The sequence below is a fragment of the Aspergillus pseudodeflectus genome, assembly GCF_044049435.1.
Source record: "Aspergillus pseudodeflectus strain CBS 756.74 chromosome Unknown BJX68scaffold_8, whole genome shotgun sequence".
Classification (NCBI taxonomy): Eukaryota; Fungi; Ascomycota; class Eurotiomycetes; order Eurotiales; family Aspergillaceae; genus Aspergillus; species Aspergillus pseudodeflectus.
The window spans coordinates 16,025-36,620 of NW_027263784.1; the positions used below are offsets into that span (position 1 = coordinate 16,025).

The 20,596-nt window shown below is 50.2% G+C and overlaps 7 protein-coding genes across 7 annotated transcripts; 4 read left to right on the plus strand and 3 right to left on the minus strand.

Moving 5' to 3' along the window:
- Positions 1-1,931: 1,931 nt before the first annotated feature.
- On the minus strand, positions 1,932-4,155 carry BJX68DRAFT_229986 (lysophospholipase family protein). The gene has a single exon (XM_071039146.1). The coding sequence runs from the start codon at positions 4,126-4,128 to the stop codon at positions 2,263-2,265; it is 1,866 nt and encodes a 621-aa protein (XP_070902234.1). The 5' UTR covers positions 4,129-4,155; the 3' UTR covers positions 1,932-2,262.
- A 679-nt stretch (positions 4,156-4,834) lies between these two features.
- On the plus strand, positions 4,835-6,064 carry BJX68DRAFT_229988 (uncharacterized protein). Its single transcript, XM_071039147.1, has 3 exons — positions 4,835-5,136; positions 5,206-5,947; positions 6,001-6,064. The coding sequence occupies exon 2, from the start codon at positions 5,371-5,373 to the stop codon at positions 5,644-5,646; it is 276 nt and encodes a 91-aa protein (XP_070902235.1). The 5' UTR covers positions 4,835-5,136; positions 5,206-5,370; the 3' UTR covers positions 5,647-5,947; positions 6,001-6,064.
- A 948-nt stretch (positions 6,065-7,012) lies between these two features.
- On the plus strand, positions 7,013-8,602 carry BJX68DRAFT_229990 (uncharacterized protein). The gene is made up of 2 exons (XM_071039148.1): positions 7,013-7,468; positions 7,520-8,602. The coding sequence occupies exons 1-2, from the start codon at positions 7,068-7,070 to the stop codon at positions 8,409-8,411; spliced, it is 1,293 nt and encodes a 430-aa protein (XP_070902236.1). The 5' UTR covers positions 7,013-7,067; the 3' UTR covers positions 8,412-8,602.
- A 520-nt stretch (positions 8,603-9,122) lies between these two features.
- On the plus strand, positions 9,123-10,388 carry BJX68DRAFT_229992 (uncharacterized protein). Its single transcript, XM_071039149.1, has one exon. It carries the CDS (start codon positions 9,767-9,769, stop codon positions 10,283-10,285), a length of 519 nt encoding a protein of 172 aa, XP_070902237.1. The 5' UTR covers positions 9,123-9,766; the 3' UTR covers positions 10,286-10,388.
- Positions 10,389-11,011: 623 nt separating this feature from the next.
- On the minus strand, positions 11,012-11,960 carry BJX68DRAFT_229994 (GNAT family N-acetyltransferase). The gene has a single exon (XM_071039150.1). The coding sequence runs from the start codon at positions 11,917-11,919 to the stop codon at positions 11,224-11,226; it is 696 nt and encodes a 231-aa protein (XP_070902238.1). The 5' UTR covers positions 11,920-11,960; the 3' UTR covers positions 11,012-11,223.
- A 5,522-nt stretch (positions 11,961-17,482) lies between these two features.
- Positions 17,483-18,342, plus strand: BJX68DRAFT_229998 (uncharacterized protein). The gene is made up of 3 exons (XM_071039151.1): positions 17,483-17,678; positions 17,739-17,791; positions 17,869-18,342. The coding sequence occupies exons 1-3, from the start codon at positions 17,534-17,536 to the stop codon at positions 18,142-18,144; spliced, it is 474 nt and encodes a 157-aa protein (XP_070902239.1). The 5' UTR covers positions 17,483-17,533; the 3' UTR covers positions 18,145-18,342.
- Positions 18,343-19,883: 1,541 nt separating this feature from the next.
- BJX68DRAFT_263579 (uncharacterized protein) lies at positions 19,884-20,588 on the minus strand (the record flags this gene model as incomplete). Its single annotated transcript, XM_071044721.1, has 1 exon — positions 19,884-20,588. One exon carries the CDS (start codon positions 20,586-20,588, stop codon positions 19,884-19,886), a length of 705 nt encoding a protein of 234 aa, XP_070902240.1.
- Between the last annotated feature and the right edge of the window lie 8 nt (positions 20,589-20,596).

The following is a 20,596-nucleotide window of genomic DNA, read 5'->3' on the forward strand; positions in this document are numbered from 1 at the left end:
CTTTATCTCCCGCTATCTTTAGATTGGCCAGATTTTAGTACATAACATGGATATCATCTGGCTCTCCGTCTCCAAGCGTGAGGATCCCCGGTGCTTATCACGGGTTGCAGATTACGTTGGTGATAGTCCATGAGCGGGTGAGGAGGAGTTTGGTCGTGGCGCGCGCGATACGGCGCTGCCATAGAATAGGGCGTGCATTGTTAGATATCCAGGTACTCAAAACTAGCTAGAAAGACAGAAGATATTTAGTGGATGTTATGGGCGGGAGGTACATGACTTCATTAGCGCAAGTAAGTGGTTAATTGGAGAAGGACTAATGCGTGCATCCCCCTTAGTGTGCTGCGGTCGCCGGGTGGAGATTGATAACCTAGTCTTGCCTACATATCAAAGAGCCCCCGCTACCGCTGGATTCCATGGCCCTGCATTGGCCTGGATCTCGGTGGGCCCATATAAGACTGTCAGCTTAGAATTAGCGACGCGCTTATGCCCGCATGTTGCTTGCAAGTTACAGGTATTACTATAGTACCTATGTGCCACCACTCAATCCACGAACGTAAGTTTTAATGTCTATATACATACATACATAGGCCCAGTCCAGACTAGGCGTACACAACTCTGGCCACTTATGTACTAATTATTTTCTAGACATCTACCCCTTACAAGGAACACTAGGTTAGTCTTTAGGGTGCTCTTCTCTCTCCTAAAACAGCACTGGCTCCCCCCTAACCCTGCGCCACTAATTTACCACTGTAAAAACATCCAAACCCCCGTGAAGTGTGCACCCCCAGCAGTGGGAAAAGCTCTCCATAACCTCCCACCCACTTGGATACCATGGATCCCGCTAAATAATAACCGTAGTTTCACCCCCTGCAAGCCCTAACTTCTTCTGGGGATAACTGCAGCGGGAACCCCTCTGCCAGACATATTATAGCACAGCCGCGCATTATCAAGCCCCTTACCTAGTAGAATTAAATTATCCCTTAGCCCTAGAAATGGAATCAGATTAAGCCACGGATAATGTGGCGCACGCAACTAAATCGCTGTTGGCTGCAACACTAGAGGCAGCTCATGCACAGGGTTATACAAGATCTTGGGCGGGCCGGGGCATCTAAAGGGGGAGTATGCATCATCATACAATTCCACCGCGGAGTAACCTAGTATATCAATATTGACGTGCAGGGCGCGCAGGAAGTTTAGGCGGGTAAGGCCCAGCAGGAGTTTAGTATGGAGGGAACCAGGGGCAAATTTGGCATGGTAGAAGGATTCAAGGGACTAGATTATGCAGCAGAAGGCAGGTGCGCTTGGCGCATTGATCTTAAAGTGGTCAAGCTTAATAAATTTAATTTATGTGTTTAGGTGGGGATTGTTATTGTTATTGTTAATAGGGTTGGCGAGTAAACATTACAGGCATGTGTATACTAAAGGTCTCGATTAGCGCGCTTCGCGGGGATGTGGTGTAGCGTGGTGAATTCTAATGTTCCTATTGCCATATCTGGCTCTGGCCGGCTTTTTATACCCAGGCGCTACCATCACCCTACATGTCAGATTGTCGGAGTTAAGCCAGGCCGTATATCACCTGGCATATAGTCGCAAATAAGTGGCGGGAATAAGGCTGGAGAACACGGGTCCGCGGGCTCCATGTACTATTGTCGCTGCTCAGCACATGCCTCTGAACCTCCGTACCTTGTGAGTATACCCAACCCTATACTCTCAGGGCAGTACGATACTCCTTACCCTGTGTAGCTAGGCGCCGCAGACCAAGTGCTCCACGCAGCTATGCAACTGCCGGCCCCTCCCAGCACAACACTGGCCGGGTCCAAAGCTCTCTGCAGCAATGGTGCTGGGGGAATTCTCTCTTTAATATGAGCCGTAATGAGTCGACACGAGTCATGCGCACTCACTACATATCCATGCCATGCAGTGTGGCTGGAGCAAAGACTGCCCAGACGTCATGTCGGATTTTTGGGGCGATGCACTTCGGTTAACTCCATACCAAGCCCTTGGCCGCTGGTCGGGGGCTTGCATGTGGGCAAATTGATTTACCCGGAGCCCGGCTCAGCCTCTTCAAAGCAGCGACGTCCGAATCCGGCGAGGAATGGCGCTCCGAGGTCCGGTCCGGGTTGGAGTTGTAGGATCCTGACGGTGCTGATTTAGGTGCCTACCACTTACTAGCTTAGGGACCTGTCACTCCAATAAACTAGCGGCCTGAAACCTTGAACTTATCCAATGAAAATCCATGCCCGTTATATTTCTAGCATCTATCTACACCGCACCAAAATACACCAACGAAGCCAAAAGCCCAAGCCCCCAAGCCGACGGCCTCATGAGCGCACTGGCACCACTCTCCCGAACCATCAACACCGGCTCATACCCCGCGGGCTCGCGACTATCAAGCGTCCCATTCCAGCAGTAGCTCCTAAAGCACCGCGTACACGCCTCGGGCAACGTCGTCCCCGTCCTCTCCGCCGACCGACTCAGAATCGCACAGCCCACGCACGCAGGCCACGACTCATCCTCCGTGGAATTCCCCTGTGTGGCGACATTATACCCGTTAAGAATCATCGCATCGCGGTCCTCGTCGGAATAGCTTAGATCGAAAGTGGAAGTGTTGGACATGAAGGTATACGGGGCATTGGGAATATAAACCACGAGCGGCGCAGGACCAGTGAGGTTCCGCGTATCACACCCGAAGAACGTCGGCCGTTTATTCAGACCCAGATTCACAAATGTATTCGGGTCCGGGATGGACGGGAACGCCGTCCCGTTGCCTACACCCGCGGACTCCAGGGACCGCTCGTACGTCTCCACAAGACTTTTCCCACTCGGCCAATTGTGGATGTTTGACGTCGAGTCGATTGCGAAAATGACGTCGACGTTTCGGTTCGGTTGGATGAGTGGGTGCAGCGGGATATTCTGGCCGTCTTCGCCGCCGTCGACGACGTTGAGTTCGGAGAGGGATGAAATTGAGGCATTTGTGTTTGTGTAGTTAGAGAAGGGGTTTGGGTACGCGGCGATATCATCGTTGGCTTCGCCGATGTGTTCGAGGATGGATGCGAGGACGGACTTGAGTGCGTCGGGAATGTCGGTGCCGTTTAGGCGGAGGATGAACTGGTTAAACAGGCTGGAGGATGTCCCCATGACGAAACCCGCGTTGTCGAATCCGCGCACGCAGGCGCCGTTGTTGCCCACGCGGCCGTTGGAGAAGTCGGATCCGAGATATTCGAGCGGCGCGTAGCCGTAGATTGCAGGGTCCGGCGAGCCAAACTCCCACGGATTAAACTCGTAGACGGTCGAGTTCGAGCCCACGACCAATTCACCCGGGTTGCGGCCATCAGCAACGAGAATCGGGAGCGGGATCTGAGCTTTCTTAAAGTTATCCATCAGCGCGATCGAGGACCAGGTGTAAGATGGCCCGCCCTCGGAGGCGTTGATGATCTGGTAGGAGAGAGCGCGGCCCCAGTAATCAGTGAGTGAGGTGTTAAAGCCCGCGTCGCGCTTGGAATGCACAGCATCGACGATATCGCCCCAGTAGCTAGCGGTATGCAGCGCCTGTAGGTGTTTGTGGTCAGGTCCCTCGAGGATATTGTTCCGCAGATCCCAGACGTCCTCGGTAGCCTGCAGCTCTGCGATGGTGGTAAAGTTGTTTAGAAAGACGGATCCGACAAGCCACCCGCCTCCGCTGAGCGCCGAGACATAAGTAGCGGACTGAAGGAGTCCACCGAGGTGACCCGTGGCCGTGGAGTTGGATGTCCTGCTATCAAACGCCTTCAGCGCTCCAGCGCCATTGAGCATTGCCCGGTATCCACCGCCTGAAACTGCGATTCCAATATTCGGGACGTTGGACGTGTTGCTCGAGACAATGTCCATATATGCCGACGCGTTGAAACCCGTAATATTCAGGCGGCCGAGGAGATCCCGCATAGGCGATATGATTTGGCGGTGACGGGAGTCGACCCATTGTGTCTCATTTGAGGAGAGATTCCGCGCGCTTCTGATCGAGGGCTTCACAGCCGGACAGGTCACATTTGCGGGCGCATATTCGTCGGGGGCATTCGGTAGGGCGCGGGGTGCGGTGAGGGGAGTCGCGCTCGCAGCTGCAGCTGCGGCGAGGAGCAGGTCGACCCTCATTGCAAAATATCGTAGGGCAGCAGTATTGGTCTTTGAACATGACATCCGGCCAAGGCGAGTGATTGTATTTATATCCATAAATTAGACGTCCTACAAGGCGCCGCTGATCCGAGACAGAGCCGTAGGCAGCACAATATTTGGCTCCACAGTCGCCCTATAGGGTGGGGTTCATGCATGAACTACTCGAAATTTCGCGGCGGCTACTCCGGAGTAAGCTCGAAAGAGGGTTTCAGCGCTCGCTTCGGAGGCCGCGGAGTAGATCGCTGATCGCTGCATGGATTCAGGTCATGTTTGTTGGTCGAAATGACTGCGGGTCACCGCGTTAAAGACCACAAACATCTCCACATTTTAGGTATAACCAGCATTCCAGACTCGATAGAATGTTACAGAGTGCAACTGACGATTCCAGGGAGAATGAATTGTCCATTGGGACTCCTTGCCCGGGCGCAAGAGCAGCGTTGGTGACCACAGTTCATGTCAGCCCTGTGGCGGAAGATGTGATTACTCAACCTCACGGACTGTAGTTAACTACCCCTAATTGGGTCTGCACTGGCTCACCTAACAGCGAAGCCGTTTTCTTGTACAGGGGCAACCAGGCAGAAGTATAAAATTCGCCAATCAGGGCTCGGAAAGGTGCGGTACCCACTTGGTATAATTCCAACCACTGTTCAGCCTCCATTCAGGCGCCTCGCATAGTAGGAATATTGCTCTTGGAAGCCGCGGTCAGCAATTGGCATATTCCAGCAAGTCTTATATCTCGCATTTTGGACAGAGCTTGGACGGATGTCAATTCCCAGAAAGCGTTCTCGAAGCTGCGGCGGGCAACTGGAGACATGGAGCAGAAATCCTGACGCTCTTGCTGAACAGACAATTGCGCATGCCGCACTTCACCAGAAACCTCATGGAGGCTGCATGTGACGTCCTTGATACAAATCCTACTCTGTTCCACATGCGCTAGTGGAAGGAATACCACCACATTCCGTTTTCATGAATCAAACTAGAGCCTCTGTGAGCACTGAGTCCATAGGCCCTCGTTTTGCTTGCCCACGGTGTTGCTGATGATATGCTCGGTAATAGGACACGAGTAGTGGTGGACGATGAATTTTACTCGCCGTCAGCCTCTACGCCGCATTCAAACACGCTCTGGAAGGGTTGACCTAGTCACTCGCGGGAGAGTGTGCTGAGTTTGAAGCACGGGTTCTTCTCGTTGAACCGGGTCCTTTGTATCTGTATTTTTCTGGGATGGCGCATAGATTTGCAACGAGGGCAGAGCTAGGGGGTGAGATGCAGGTGAGGGAGTTAGGGAGGCCAAAAGGACTGCGTTTTATTGGATTAATGAATGGCTGCATTGACCAACGTGCTCAAGGGCGGGGGCATGTTGCCCAAGGCTGGCGAATTCGACCATGTAGACTGATGATTCGTCGAGTGTACTTGTATCCACTGTTTTTTGTTCCATCGCACTCAGTCTGCGCGATTGTTCTAGGCACCCCTTTCTTGCCATTATTGCGCGCGAAATAAGCAAGGCAAAGGCACGGGGAACAACGAACCATCTTGATTGGGACATATTTCCTTTTCTAAAACCCACATGTACCTACTTATTAGTTCTATCTTCGACCATGCTAAGAAACAACAAGACACTCGTAGATATTGCACAGGGAACACAATCAACTAGACGCTGCGTCTTCTGTCGGCACAAGTCGTAAAATATTCATACTTGTTATCAATAGCGCCGTGGTTACCAATCGTGACATCCTGTAAGAACGTGATATCTTGTCATTCCATAATCTTACAAGGCAGGTCTCTCATGCTCTGAGAGGGACTAGTCAAATCTAGTGAGCGCACATTTGTTATCACTAAGAAGATTAGTCTTACCTCAGCATGATTTGTTATCTCTGTCCAAGCCCATTCTGATTCGCCCCAAACAGCTTTCTTTTTGGAGAGATTAAGCAGTCTTTGAAGTAATATTGTTTCAAACAATATTGATCCGTCAAGAATGTATCAGCATGTGACGCCGAGGTGACGCAATGACTTGAGATGGGTCGGATGGTCGGATTAATTAGGTCCGACAGTGCAGCTATCCTGCTACCATAACCCCCTCCTCAACCTCAACTGGTGCCATGTATTGCATGCTCTTCTCTCAACTATTCAAGGGAAAGGGAAGGAAACTCAAGGTCGTGTGCCTGAACCCTGAAGCTCTATCGCCATCAGCATCTTTGTGTAACAGCCCATTTCAGCGCATCAGCGTCACTGATGAAGAACTACCCCGATTCAGGGAATTCTGTAAGACGGACTTTTATTGTTTGTTGGGGTTGGATACCTCGTAGATGAGATCCTTAGTTTTTGTAGTTGTCAATGGTAAAGGCGGGGCAGTGGGGCAGTGTGTCAGGTGATCACTAAGTCGTGTTGGTTGTTCACCTGCTCCATCACTTTTGCAGAACACTTTTAAGGTCACCATCGAAGGCCATTCGTCTTTTGATATAGGAATAATTTCTATTTTAAAGCTGGGTGCAGCGACAAGAAGGGTGACGGGTTTTCAAGGAGTCCTGTGCCTTTGAGGCACTATTATCCGAGTGAAATTGCTGCCTCAAAACAGTTCAATGATGATATTGCCAAGATTTAGGAGCGAACTTATTTTCCCATCCCAAATACCTTCGTATGCGACAGACGACCAGCTTCTGAGGCACCCGTCCATATTATACAAATGGCAGCAGGCTCACAGGCAGGGTGGTGCAGGTGTGATAAGACTGGTCACACAAATGGTCATGTCACGGCGCTAACTTTGGCCAATAAGAGGTGGAAACGGGGGCGATGGAGGCAGCAACGGAGCGGCGACCAGTACATATTTAAGAGTCCCACCCCACCATCAGCCGCACATCCTCACTTCCCTTCTCGCATCTTCTCTACCAAAAAAAAAAATTATTGCAGAACACCACATCAATATGGACCCTGTTAGCATTTCTGTCTCTGTGCTAGCCGTCATTACAGCTGCCCTTCAATCGGCAAACACGCTCAAGGAAACTGTCACGCGCTTTAAAGAGCGTAATAAAACGTTAGGCAGACTCCAGAATGAGCTGGAGGATCTTACTAAAATCCTTGATCTGTTACAAAATGCGGTTGAGACCGATGCATCAGTACTAGCGCTTCTCCAAGGTCCTGTTGGTCGATGCAGCCAATTATGCAGCGAGTTTGAAGACTCCATCAAAGTCTTCGCTAAAAAGTCAAAGACAGGCTTTCGAGATTGGACAAGAATGGAATTTATGAGAGGCGATATTAACGAGTTTATTGAGACTCTTGCGGGATATAAATCTACCATTTCAGTTGGGCTAGGCACCATTACAATGTTAGTTGCAAACCCCACATCTTCTTTGAAATTTGCTCACATCCTTTCAAGGCATACATCTAAAGTGTCCTACAAAGTCATTGAAGAGTACAATGAGATGATCAAGGACACTTCATATGGTCTCAAGGAGCACCTAATGCGCATTGACGAGAAATTAGCTCAACTTACCATCGAAAATACCGAGTATTCAGATGGAAGCACAGACCTGGAAGACGAACGAACAGTCACTGAGCAATGCCTCCGTATCTGTGAAGATGCAAGATCTTATATCGAATCGTTGACGAAACGACAAACAATCCTCCATCAAGATTCGCCTAAGAATCTTCCCGAAGAAGAAGTCGGGCAACGGCAATTCGAAGCGCAAAATCTCACACGCCAAGCCCTGAATGAGAATCAGCAGCGGTTCGTGGAGATCATCGTGCACCTTCAAAAACGCCTAGAGGGCTTGATTATGAACGGGGACTCTGGAGACAGAAGTGAGCGATTACGTTTACAGCAAGATCTTGATATTTCGAAACAGTGTCTCGAAGTGTGCCAAGTGGCCAGCGATATTTCTAACCAGAAGATATTCAAAGTAGGTGAGGTGGTTGCTGATGGTGAAAGCGACCAGGTAGTGGTGACAACTTTGGCGGATCTATTCGACGTCAGAAAGGCGCTCTCCACAGGAAACTCGGCACAGCTGGTTGGCTCAATGACACCAGGGGATCTTCAGCATTTGGTTGAGAAGCGTTATAGCAGTCGCTTTGGGGCATTAAATAGTGGTTCTGGCCATACTGGAGCGGGTGCTCCAAATCCGCAATCCGTCTATGAGGCTAGGAGGACGACGAATGCCTTTTCGCCGAGAATCAGTTCTGAAGAGCAGTCTCCTGGACCGAGCACGAAACCTAGTACGCCGTCTCCCAACGAGGTGAGGAAACGTATGATGGGGGGTGCAAGAGACTAGAAGTAATGTTAACATGGGAGGGAGAATGGAATATATAAAGTTCTTCAAGTCAAGAATTAGTGCCTGGGTAGATTACAGCCAAAAATAACATGCTGCGAATTAGCTCTTTTTGACATGTACATTATATTCTAGGATGCCTCGTGGTTTACAGGTGCTATTATAAACATCAACAAAAGTGAGCTCATTTATGATATCGAATCTAGTGAAAAATAAGCCCACCCCGCTTCAATCGCTGATAAATCCCCTATTCTCTCTCGGCGCTACAGCCTTTTCAAATATAGCAAAAGAGGAGCGTTTAGGCAACCAATGACTTTGTACAGAATTCACCCGTAAAAGATATTGTCCATAATCAGTTAGAGAACCCATAACGTTCGGAAATATAACTGAGAAGGACTGGGGGAGATCTCGCACTCGTATTTCTAGCGACATATACTCAATCAGCCCACGAATAAGCCTACGGCGTCCCCAAACTCAGCCCAGGCTAAAGATGAAAAGAATGAAACTCCTGGTCTGTGATATCCTTGCTTTCATGGAGACCTCAGGACACTGATTTTGTCTCAAGAAGATCGCAAGCAGGGAAACTGGCGCATACTTAGTGGGGCCTCTTCAAGTTCGAGCACATTGGCTTGATGACAGTGTGTTCTCATGGTCGGTCACCTGACCGCCGCCGACCACTGGCTCGCCCACCAACTTCAACAAAGCAACGACCAACGCCTCTAATCGCGTGATACAGCGGCCCCTGCCAATTATTTGCTCCATCCAGTTCCGAACCGGTGTAGGCACAGGCGTGCTTCTAGAATTTTGCCCACGGCGAATGCCAACGAAGCTTGAATCAACTGGCTTATCCCCAGCGGCTAGTTTCGTCAACCCCCTCCAGCTCTCAACACCTCCCCACTAAACCCTTCAATCTCTGGGACTTACATCGTCACCTCTCTCATACCGCCTCGTCTCATACCCCATGTGGGCTTCTCGCTTTGGACGGTTTCCAGCAACGCGCCACTTCCGCAGCCAGCTTATCCTTCGACTAGCTCCATCTTATCCAAGACCTCACTTGCTACGATTCCCACTTGCAATGGAGGATGCGTCATCTCAACACCGTCTATTAAGTAGTACCTCTCCTGAAAACAAAACAGCCAGCTCTGATCCGAGCCCGGAACTTGACATTCATGACCTACGCCCAGAAGGCGCAGTCCTCCATCACGTCCTCAACTCGCGTTCTAAAAAATGGGGGTGGGTGGTCTATCGCTGCACCTACAACGACGAGGCCACGTGGCAGCATCTTAAACAATGGATCGTTGATGAAAACCGTAAAAGCATAGCCACCTCAAAGGCCCACACTTATTGATTACCTCGACATGGTCTTCTTTGAGGACCAGGCGCGCTTCGACGGGGCCTCGCGCGACGAACTACGGGTTCATTTCAAGGAGTGGCGAGCGGATGAGTTTAGCAGGCTGGCGCCTGCGGATCTTGAGGTGGTGCGGGGTACTCGGCGCGGCGAATCGGGGCCTCGGATTACCATGGAGCATCCCGAATTGGCGAACTCGAGGTTTCAGCAGTTCATCCAGGTTGACGAGGAGTCGCTGCAGAGTATGCGAGAGGAGTTCGAGGAGCCCGTTAGACTGTACGGGACTGGGCACGTTAATTTCGTGTACGCAGATTGGCCGCATGACCTAGAAGACTCTGATGAGGATGAAAGCCAGGAGGAGTATGAAGATGATGAGGTCTTTGAGCCTATTGATGAGTGTACGGAAGAGGATGTGGGGTGGATGAAGGTGGCGGCTACCGGGCTGGGGCCGCCCTTCTTCTTCTCGTTGGATGGCATTGAAGGGTGGCAAGACACATATATACGACCGCCAGAGGTTCTCTATATCTGAGATGCCAGGACGAGCTAAAAGATATGATTGCACAGGCGCCCAGAGGACTCGGGAGAGCTAAAGCATACTGCCTACATTTCTGAACTGCTTGAAATCAACAAACATCCTCATCACTAAAGTAGCCTGCTTGAATATGTTTTCCTAACCCTCTTTGTATCTTTTATCTTGCTGTCCCAGGAACAGGTTGCACACCCCCTGATCAGGGCTCAAAAATATACTTCATTTTTGGGATTTGAGCCTCGAGCTGCTTCAGCTCCTTGATGACACTCTCGCACATCGGCGAGTTTGAATTAGTAAACTCTGTTCTTGCATGCGCAATGTACGTTCTCATAAACTCCCGTGCTCGCTCGCAGACCTGCGAAAAATAGTGCGCATCTATAAAAGTCAGCGGCATTGCTTCACACATGCAACCAGGGAATCGAAGACATACACATGCCGTCCCAATGGTCGGCCAGCCTATATTCTAAATGTTAGTTGGTGGGTCGAGATATCAAACATGGTCCGCTTGTTGCGGAGCAGATTAGATGCGCGACGCGAGGTTACTCAGCTCTGTAACAGGTTGACTTACGGAGGTGCTCCTGGACCAAGATCCGTCTGGCTGTCTTGTAGACTCTGACGGGCGAGTCTAACACTGGCCGCGAGGCGATTGACGATCTCAGGGGTATTCAATTATTGGAACACAGATGATGATACCTTTGCTTGTGAAGTATAATGCCACGATGGCAAGTGGAATACTGTTCTCTAACCGTATTATCACAGCAGGTTTAGTGAGTTAATTGACGAACCCTGGGAAACAATACACGTTCATCGCTTATTCTCGAAAGATCACAACCGGTCAGTCTCTCAGTCTGTCGCGACTTCCTAAGAATAAGTCCCAATAGCCTCGCCTCAGTCGACCCCTTTTCCCAAAGGCCCGAACATACACCCCTCCCAACAGCTCACGAGCGACATATCTCCAATATCATAATCAAACCGCCCCTCGAACTATACTTCTCCCCACTGATATCCTCCGGCAGCAGATCCTTATCCCCGTTTGCAATCAGCGCCTCGGCGAGGGTACATTTCCCGGCTTCCGCAAACCCCAACTCGCGATACAAGCTCACCGTAGCATGATTCTCTGGCTTCACCATCAACCGCACCCAGACCTTGCCCGGAGACTGCCTATATGACGCTAGGTACTCCAACGCCTCTCGACACAGCCTCTTGCCCAGGCCCTGGCCGCGATGATTGGGAAGTGTAAACAGGCTGAGCATTTGCCACAGTTCCTCTTCCCCTTCCGCCGTAGGCTTCTTTTGGCCAGATTCCTCAGGCAGGATAAATTCTTCTACGCTCTGCGGGCCTCGCAGCGTCACCTGGCCCACCCATATGCTCTGATCTGAGATTCGAGGATGTGGCGGACTGCTCTCTTCTGTCGGTGTTGCGGCGCATATGAACGTTTCCTTGCCGTTCGTTGCAATGCGGTTAATCCATTCAGTATCTGTGAGGGTGGATTCGATCTCGTAGGTAGAGGAGAAGGAGGCCGGTGCGACGGATAGGGCCTGCAGGCACAGCTCTTTGTACTTTTTCGCCGAGGAAGCGATATCATTGTCCTTGCCGATGCGAAAAAAGGAGTATGTGTAATGGGGAGTTGACATGTTGTGTAGATTGCAGGTATGGAAGGGCCAGGATGTGTCGCGATAGTGATTGTAGAGTGTGGTCGCTGGGGTGTCAAGCAGTTAAATATTGGCAGCCTGTCATCTGGGCTTCTCCAGCATTGGTTACTGGGGAGCAGTGGGGCGGGGAATAAAAGATTATGGAACCAAAAAATACAAAAATAGAATGGACCTCGGAATGCCGGGGTTGCTGCCAATTGAACCTAGACTGACCCAGTAGGTATGGAATCGTCGCTTCCAAGTTCCACTCCTCAAGAAGGCAAACTCTGTCACTGTTAATTGTTTGCAAGAACAACCTCAGCTGCAAGACAAAGGCCCCCCGGGCTGCTATAGGTCTGTGAAAAATGTCGTCTCAGTGTGAAATCTGATAATCGCCGAGCAGGCAATATCTGCCAATAATAGAGAAGATAGAGTGTGCCTACTACTAGGTATAGATAGACAATTTTCGTTTATTGACTTGTATTTGGGTATTCGGCAGGTCCCGGTTTCGTTCTCACCAGGCCATGACCTGACAAAGCGTGGAGTCATTTCAGTATGTCGAGACCAGAATACGAAGATCGCCACTCCAAATACCCGACAAACCGTACCCGACAGAGGAATGGGCATATGCATGTGCAAAAACAATGCCGGACCCCTCTGCCTCCTCATCCCTGCGGAGTCCCAGGTTCAAGACAACATCGTAGCTTGCAACCCGCAGTTCAGATAGCTATGGGGCGTCAGGCCCGGCCATCACCATCTGGTGCACGAAGCGACGCGCGGACAGTCGACCACGGTATCCAGGCCGTCTTCTGCTAGTCCTCTTTGCAAGGCGACGTAGAGTCTATTGCCAGTTTTGGGCTCCACGCATTTTATCAGAGGTCGAAGTCTTCAACGCTCGCAAATGTTGGGTGGGTGAGGGCAGGGTCTGTCTGGGAGTCTACCGCAGGAGAACAGGCGGGGCATGCTTAATAGAACAGCACAGGGAGTTACCGCTTAGATGGGTTAGAGCCATCGTCAGACTGCGACAGCTACCAGAGAGATAGAACGGCGTTCTTACTATTATGTCGGGTCCGACTTCACATCCTGATAGCCTGAAGAGATAAATGAACAACTTTGCAGGTACTATGGGCACGGTGGTAATTCGTACTACGTCAAATATCTTGGGGGAATTTGGTCTCTACAGAATTCATGAGTGGATGCATGGGTAGCGGCACTATATTCTTTCACGAGGCTTGGTTTTCCACTTGCATAGTAGCACTCCAGAGCTTCTTTAATCATAGTGACTCTTGCCCATCTCAGATATTAAATAATCCGACATTCTTTTAAAGGGCAACAAACAAACTTGCATGGATAACCGCGTGGAATAAATCATGTCTGTGCTGGACGTGACAGACTAGCATACTAATAGTGGCTGTAAGAGCGCTGCTGACCATGATCAAAATTCATAGCATAACCTAACCAACTAGTAGTAACAGCAATCCTCCAACAACATATACCCACTCTCCTTTATCCGCGAAGCTGCACTCAAATTCGGACCAGAGTTCTACTTTATCTTTAAGCTAATACTATACTTAGATTTACGACTTCCTAATCTAGGCTTAGAGAGGGCAAGGAAGGGGTCATGATGGAGGGATTTATTTATGCCATACCAGCCAAGGGATTATGCAGGGTTAGTGGAGGAGTAGAAGGGGCGAGTATCTACAACCCAAGAGGGGCGAAAGATGAAGGCTGCTTAGAGCTGGAGCTAGGTATTTGTACGGGGTGGTTCCCGCATTCTCTTGGATAGTAAATAGTTTGGTGTGTTTCTTTACAGGTGTTAGCCCAGGGTATGTGAATGACAGACGAAACAAATCTGGATTTTAAACCCCGCCAGTCAGATAATGAAAGCTATTGTTCCAGCAAGGCTTCTATGCAAATACCATTCAAGAAAAAAAACAAGGTGGAGAAGAGCATGTTATTCAGACATGATCAACCGTGGGCAGCCGAGCTGACCTCACGCCAAGGCAAGGCTGCAGAAATCTCACAATGTCGGGCAGCAAAGGATGCCCAAACCTATACCAGGCTATGCTGGAGCCTCAGCTTGTATATAGGCCACCATCTTCGTCCCACTCTTTTTCATGTGTTTGCCTGACCCGACATAAGTGGTGACTCCATTCCGGTCTTGAATCATTGCGCGTTCACACACGAGAGGTAGGTAAATACCCCCCATCTTCTAGTCCTTCGCTAAGAAGTCTCTCTCAACCAAGTACTGCAGAACTAGCCTCGCCCCACTAGACACTGCGGTCAAAACCTAGAATCCCACTATGGCCTGCACCACATTCCTCCAACAACCCGTCCTCCACCGGAACTACGAACACCACAAGCGATGTGCGGTGAGGAGCCAGGACGGCGTCCAGTGTGACTGCACGGTATACAAGTATGCCGGCAAGCTGCCGAACGGGTGGGACATGTGTAAATGTGGCCATGAGGAAGCTGCTCATGGGTTCCTCGGAGGCCGGTAGGACGACGTTCGCAGCCGCGAAGTGGTGAGGCAGTTCATCCTCCGGTGGGATTTGGAGTTTCGAATGTTGGTGGCATGACTGGATAGGCAAAGACTGGAAAGCAACAGTTGAGAAATGTTTCGATTTTGGCCTCGCCAGTACTTAGCCTGTTTATATGTATTCTACGCCAGAAATCAACAGAGGCAGCAGGTGAGATGGCCGCAAGATTTGGCCTGTTCTAGTCTATACGGGCTGTCACCCTCGGACGACTCGCTTCGGCATGCTAGTTACCGCGCCATCATTCAAGAGTATTTCAACTGCCTATCCAAACAACAGTAGTCGTTGCCCCGTTGTGGTAGATCATGGTCAATAAAAAAGTGATCTCGTTTGATCGGCCTATGCGGCCATAATCTAAGCCCTAGGCCCTGAATCTACTAAAGTCGAACGCCATGACGGTTACATGTCTGTCTTCATTTCCAATAGCAACCGTGCTGCCCTGTATACTGGACGCTCGGCGAACATATTTTCGTTGATCTCCCGGGCGTAGGCTGGCCACTGGCTGGAAGTCGGGCGGCAGGCAAAGCGCCCTTGTACCATCCGGTGTATGAAGCCAGCTCCCACACCCTGAGAGGAATACGGCTTGCTTGGTCACCGTAAAGGACTTGACAGACACAGTCCGGCCAGTAAAGGGGTCCCAGGCGGTTGTCAGTGGTTTATCGGCATCTAGTTGAATCAATCGATCGTCCTCGGAAAATGCCAGTCGCCCTGTGCCAATCCATTCTTCTGTTGTCACCGGCGTCCATTCTTTGCTCAAGCTGAAGTGTGCGGCCATCTCTAACTTCCACTTTACCCGTGATATGCCCTTTTTCAACTCTTTTGATTACAATCTTGGTGTCATCTTTTGAAAAGGCTGCCCGTGTCACAAGAGACTCGTCCCCAGTAAGATCTTTGCTTACCAGAAGCTGTCCGTTCTTTGCTTATCGTAGTTCCAATGTGGCTACACGACGGTAATGTCTGGAGGCAAGAACTGTCGAGCCATCGTTGGAGAACGTTACATTTGAGTACCCAGCACCCTGCTTCAAGTTGATCGATATTCCAACCTAGACGGACGAGCTTGGATGTCCCATACCCAGAGCCTGGCGTCGCTGTGTAGAACGTGAAACCTGACGGAAGTAGGGGAAAAGCCCATATGACTATTGGTGGCGGCGCTAGCCTAACTAACCGCCCCCGTCCTTTGCCCAGACCTACTAACTGCGATAGCGGCCTTAGGGGACCAAAACTAATTTCTTTACACTATCGGCGATTGGATATCTGGTCAAGAAGCCCCATTCCGCATATCAATACCGTAGTGCATCTGCCCGCCACGAAGATAGATTAAGATTGACTTATCTTCCCCTCTCATCCCCAGGGTTGTCTTCCGGTGGACAAGAAAAAACAAATGGATTCTTTAATAACGAATCTAGAAGCATAAGGCACAAGCATCGGTTTCCGTATATCCATACAATTAAGTACCGCGTAATCATTGCAATTGATAACGCTAGGCTACCGCCTAATGTGTGGTGCTTTGGAAGCGACCTTTAGTCCATTATTATGGAGCATAGTAGATGTAAGTGCCTCAGATAGCTTGGCTATTAGTAGTCTTGTTTTCTATACCCCATTGTGATAGAAACCAAGAGTATCTATTAGCCGGTTTTGGATGAATGCAGCATGTCTCTGGTCAAAAAGACCGCCTATATATATGAGAAGCAGTCAGGAATTTATCGAATGAAAGCTAATTGTTTCTTTAAGGGTACGTACTACATGAGAGTTTTCCGACGGGCGAGGCTATAATACTCGCTCCGTAGCCAGCATCAATCCGGGTGTACTCCGCAGAATAACTATTCCATACCTTTTTATGCCACTTCAAACCATGTCATTGGAATGAAGCGGTTCTGGATGATTGGCTGCATCAGGGCATGCGTAGTCACGCCAACGGGTTAGATGTGTCAATGAGGGATCTTAATGAGTCATTTCAAGAGCCAATGATGTGGTAGGGCAACAAATGTTAAGGAGCAGAAAACATCAGGGGAAGAGATCCGGCATCCTCGCCTCACCGAATATCGAAGCATTTTCGGGAAAGACCACCACGCCTCCCACAGAACCGCAGGTAGAACTCCACACCGACCAACCTTGCTAGATCTGTTAGAGATTATCAGGCTGAGAACTATGCCATCACAAGTATAAAGATTTGTCCCTTTCACTTGATATGCACCATGCGGCACATACCCACGCGCGGGACACATTTCCGAGCAGAGACAGGGAGTCACGTTGTCCTTCAATCCTGCAGCCTTTGCCGCGCCTTGGCGGAGCTCAACCTGGTTAGCTAATGACCCCCTTACAGGCACCAGAGTATCGCTAATTAAAGCTGCAGTGTGACTGATGCAGGCGCGAGATGATCGCATCGTTCTAGTCGCTGAGCCTGGCACATCTTGAGTTGATAGGGCAATGGGGGCTCCGCGGAACTCAAAAAGCCCACGACAACCGTGGCTTAGATATTGCCCATTGGTGTTTCCGACAAATTTGGATGCTCAACGAAGCTGACAGGCTGTCACTGCTGGTTGCACAACCGCTCTGGCAAGCTCACTCGTGTTCCAATGACAGCCAACACGGGCAGGGCAACTGAATGATCGTCGTCTAAATGACGCCACCAATCCGGGGTGAAAATAGACGAAGGATTCTGAGCCTCTTGATTGCGCCATAGTGCGTCTCGGCCTCGTATTCTTCAGCAACTTACACCGCACATGGTTTCAGTCGCGCGGAGCGATTGGTCCATGCCCCCTGCGTGGCAGAGGCCTGAGCATCAACGGGCTTCGTATTCCGGAAATGAGCCTGCCTTGGCCAGTCAAGTACTCGCCAGCGACGGTTTGCTGTCTCAAACTTTATTTTGAGGCTGAAACTCTGCCCCCAACCAGGACATCATAAGATCGAGATCCTCCCTCTGGAGTCCTAGACTATTCCCAAAACCAAAAAAAATCCTCTCGCTCAACATTCGTTTTTGAAGAGATATCATTCCACTCGTTTGCGACATGCACGCCTCCGTACTCGTTCTCGGTGCCGTACTGAGCACTCAGGCTCTGGCTGCTCACCGGCTGGCGGTCATGCCGGCCTTTGGCAAGCGCCAGACCGGTGAGGCGTTTGACCCGATTGAGGACGAGACGTGCCCTTCGGATTGGCCCATTTGCGGCAACAGCAACTTCTGCTACAATACCGCTGAAGATTACACCTGTTGCCCGGGCCAGGAGCGTGAGTTTTCCTTACTCGGAAAGGATTTAACGACCCCTGGCTGACAAGGGTTGTTTCTAGACGTCTGCCCTCCAGGATCCTACTGTCTCCAGAACCCGTACTGCTGTCCTGACGTACGTATCTTGAGCAACTTCCCGGTTTCATATATCTGTCAAGGAAGCAGTCGTACTCACCGTTGATCCCGGTTTAGGGACTCGATCCCGAAACCTGCGCAGAGGAGTTTGGAATCACCCTGGACCCAACACCCACCGCCACCTCGACTGCCAGCACCTCGACCCCGGTGATCCCCACCACGACAAGCAGCGCGACGTCCACCCCGACCAGCTCCTCTGCTGTTCCTCCCACCGGGACAGAGACTGAGACGCCCGAAGTGCCCGAGTTCACTGGCGCTGCGAATGCCAAGGTTGCTGGAAGCGCGGCGGCCCTGTTGGGCTGGGTCGGTATCTTCAGAAACCTTCTCATCTAGGTACTTTGCTTCCAAAACTTCTTAGGAACTGGCCTAGCCAGAATGCGTAATTCTCTCGCTGTTGATGGAAAGTGATGATAGTAATGTTTGGTCAGGTTGGCGTGTTTGTCGTGATTACGTTAGCCAAGGCGATGTAACTAATGGATATTCACTGTAAGAAGGAGAGATCTAATGGAATGCAGAGAAGTACTTTCTTAATTATAGGCCCTGGTGAACTTGTAGCACGCCACATTGAGGTTTTTATTCGCATCTGACCCGCCCTTCCAGTCTCTGGGTCAATCTAAGTCTCCATAAGTCTGTTTTATACACTAAGGATAGGCTCGCCGACATCATGTCTGCGTCCGCCGGACTAGTAAGTTAAATCGATGCGTTTTAGGTCAGGAGAGCTAGGAGCTTGACCCCCATGCTGATGTGATGACAGTATTTTGTTTCCCGTGGTACCTCGAGCGGGCCTCATAGTCAGTGTTGACGGCAACAAGGGGTTGCAACAGAGCCTAGATGCGGTCAGGTAGAGAGCCTGAGCTGCATGATCCCATTCTTTTGATGAGTATTGCTTCATTAATAGACTGAATTCGAACTAAATATACCCAGCAAGAATAAAAGAAAATACGACCTCCACCAGGGCGATGGCTGTCAGCAGCGATATATGGAACGACGATCGCAGTTTAGTTGAGGGACGACTTATGAGCATTCCATTGGTTGTTGTTAACATATCCCGTGCAGCAAAAGCCTGGAGAAGAGATTAGTGTGCCGAAGGCTCTGTGACTCGCCATGCTGTATTAAGCCGCTGATTCTGAGTAGCCGCTGCTGTCCGAGAGCTTCCGTCCTCCAACGCACGTTGATTGCACGGCTGGAAGTCAAGCCGTCATTGCTGTCGGTTTGGTCATCGTTGGACTCGTTTGCGGGGTATGGATACGGTAGGGAGCAGAGCATAGATGGACCGTTTCCGGCCGTCTTATTATACCAGTCAAGTAGCCACATGTTAAAGGTGGGTTAGTCGTCATCTTTTATGTATACTTGTCTGTAATCTACCTGGTTTTCTATTTCATTCCCCATTATGGTTGTTAGGATATTCACCGACTTTGTTCTTAATACCTACCCAACCAGGTACAGGGAGTCTTGTATTATAAGACCGAATTATGAAACCTAAGAGCAACTCTGAAAAGACAGCATAACTCCTAAATAGAAATGCGACGCCTATCCCTTCTTTGTCTTGCTTACACCTCGCTCCCCGCTATCTCTGATATCTAGGTCTTACGCCTATCCCCTGAACTAGCTTCCTCATCATCCCTCTAATCCCTACCTGCCCAAAACCTACACTTCTTAAGCGCATAGCTAAAACATAAAATCCCTTCTTTTAGCTTATCAAAGCGAGTGTACTCTCTACACTTGCTTGATTTCTTACTTAATTACCTGCTTAATGGCTTGCTTAAGCACTTAATTTCTACTATATATACCTACTAAAGACTAGTACGTATATAAGTTACTATAAAAGGTAAGTACTTTTGTAAGTGCCTAGGCAATGCTTAAGCAAGCAACCAAGCAGGTGATCAGGCAGGCGAGCAAGGAAGCTTGAGCGATTAAGCAGGTAATTAAAACTAAGCAAGCAACTTATTAAGAATCTAGCTCCTTATGCTGGCAGGTTTCTCTATGATACCTTTCACGTCAAGGGCAACGACTGATACGGAAACCAACACAAAATAGAACTTACCCAAGGGTAGCGGACCGTAATGCGATACCTAAGCCCCAGCAACCTTGCCGGTGGGCGTCGTCGGATGCTCCGCCCTCCAAATAAACCACGGCTCGACCTTGACATTAGCCGGTTTCGTCTCACTCCGGGGCAAGGGCGCAAAGTTGCTCCAAAACATATACGGCGCGCACGGCTGATTCTTCACCAACTCGTGGAACCACATGAGCCGGTAGAGGGAATCATGGCACTCCTCCTCGTACAACTTCGGACTGCGCTGCAGAAAGCTAACCACATGCCCGCTCGCCGGATCGGTTATTGTCGTCTTCATACTAAACCAGACGTCCGTCAGGAACTTTGCGTCCCTGCGCAGACTCACCTTGGGCAGGTCAATGAGCACACTTACCTTGATGACGGGTAAGGGCAGGGAGGCGGGCTCCGATGTGGATTTGGCTGTCCTCTCGGCCTCGGTGTATCGTCGGATCCACATGTGGAAGCGGCGTACATGGGGCGTGCCGTCGTCGCCTGTTGTCTTGAGGTGAGGTTCGAGCAGGTCGCGGAGAGATTGGCCGATGAGTTTCCCGCCTACGTGCGTGTCGAAGGTGGTTGTTGTGTCGAACTCGAGGATAAAGGGTTTTGTGTCGGCTGGGTGGCGGAGGGAGTTGACCGGGATGTACTCGGCTGCGATCTTATCGCTGCATTTGGACGCGAGGTCGAGGCAGGTAGGGCACAGTTTGGCAAGGTTGTCGCAAGGCATATTGATAG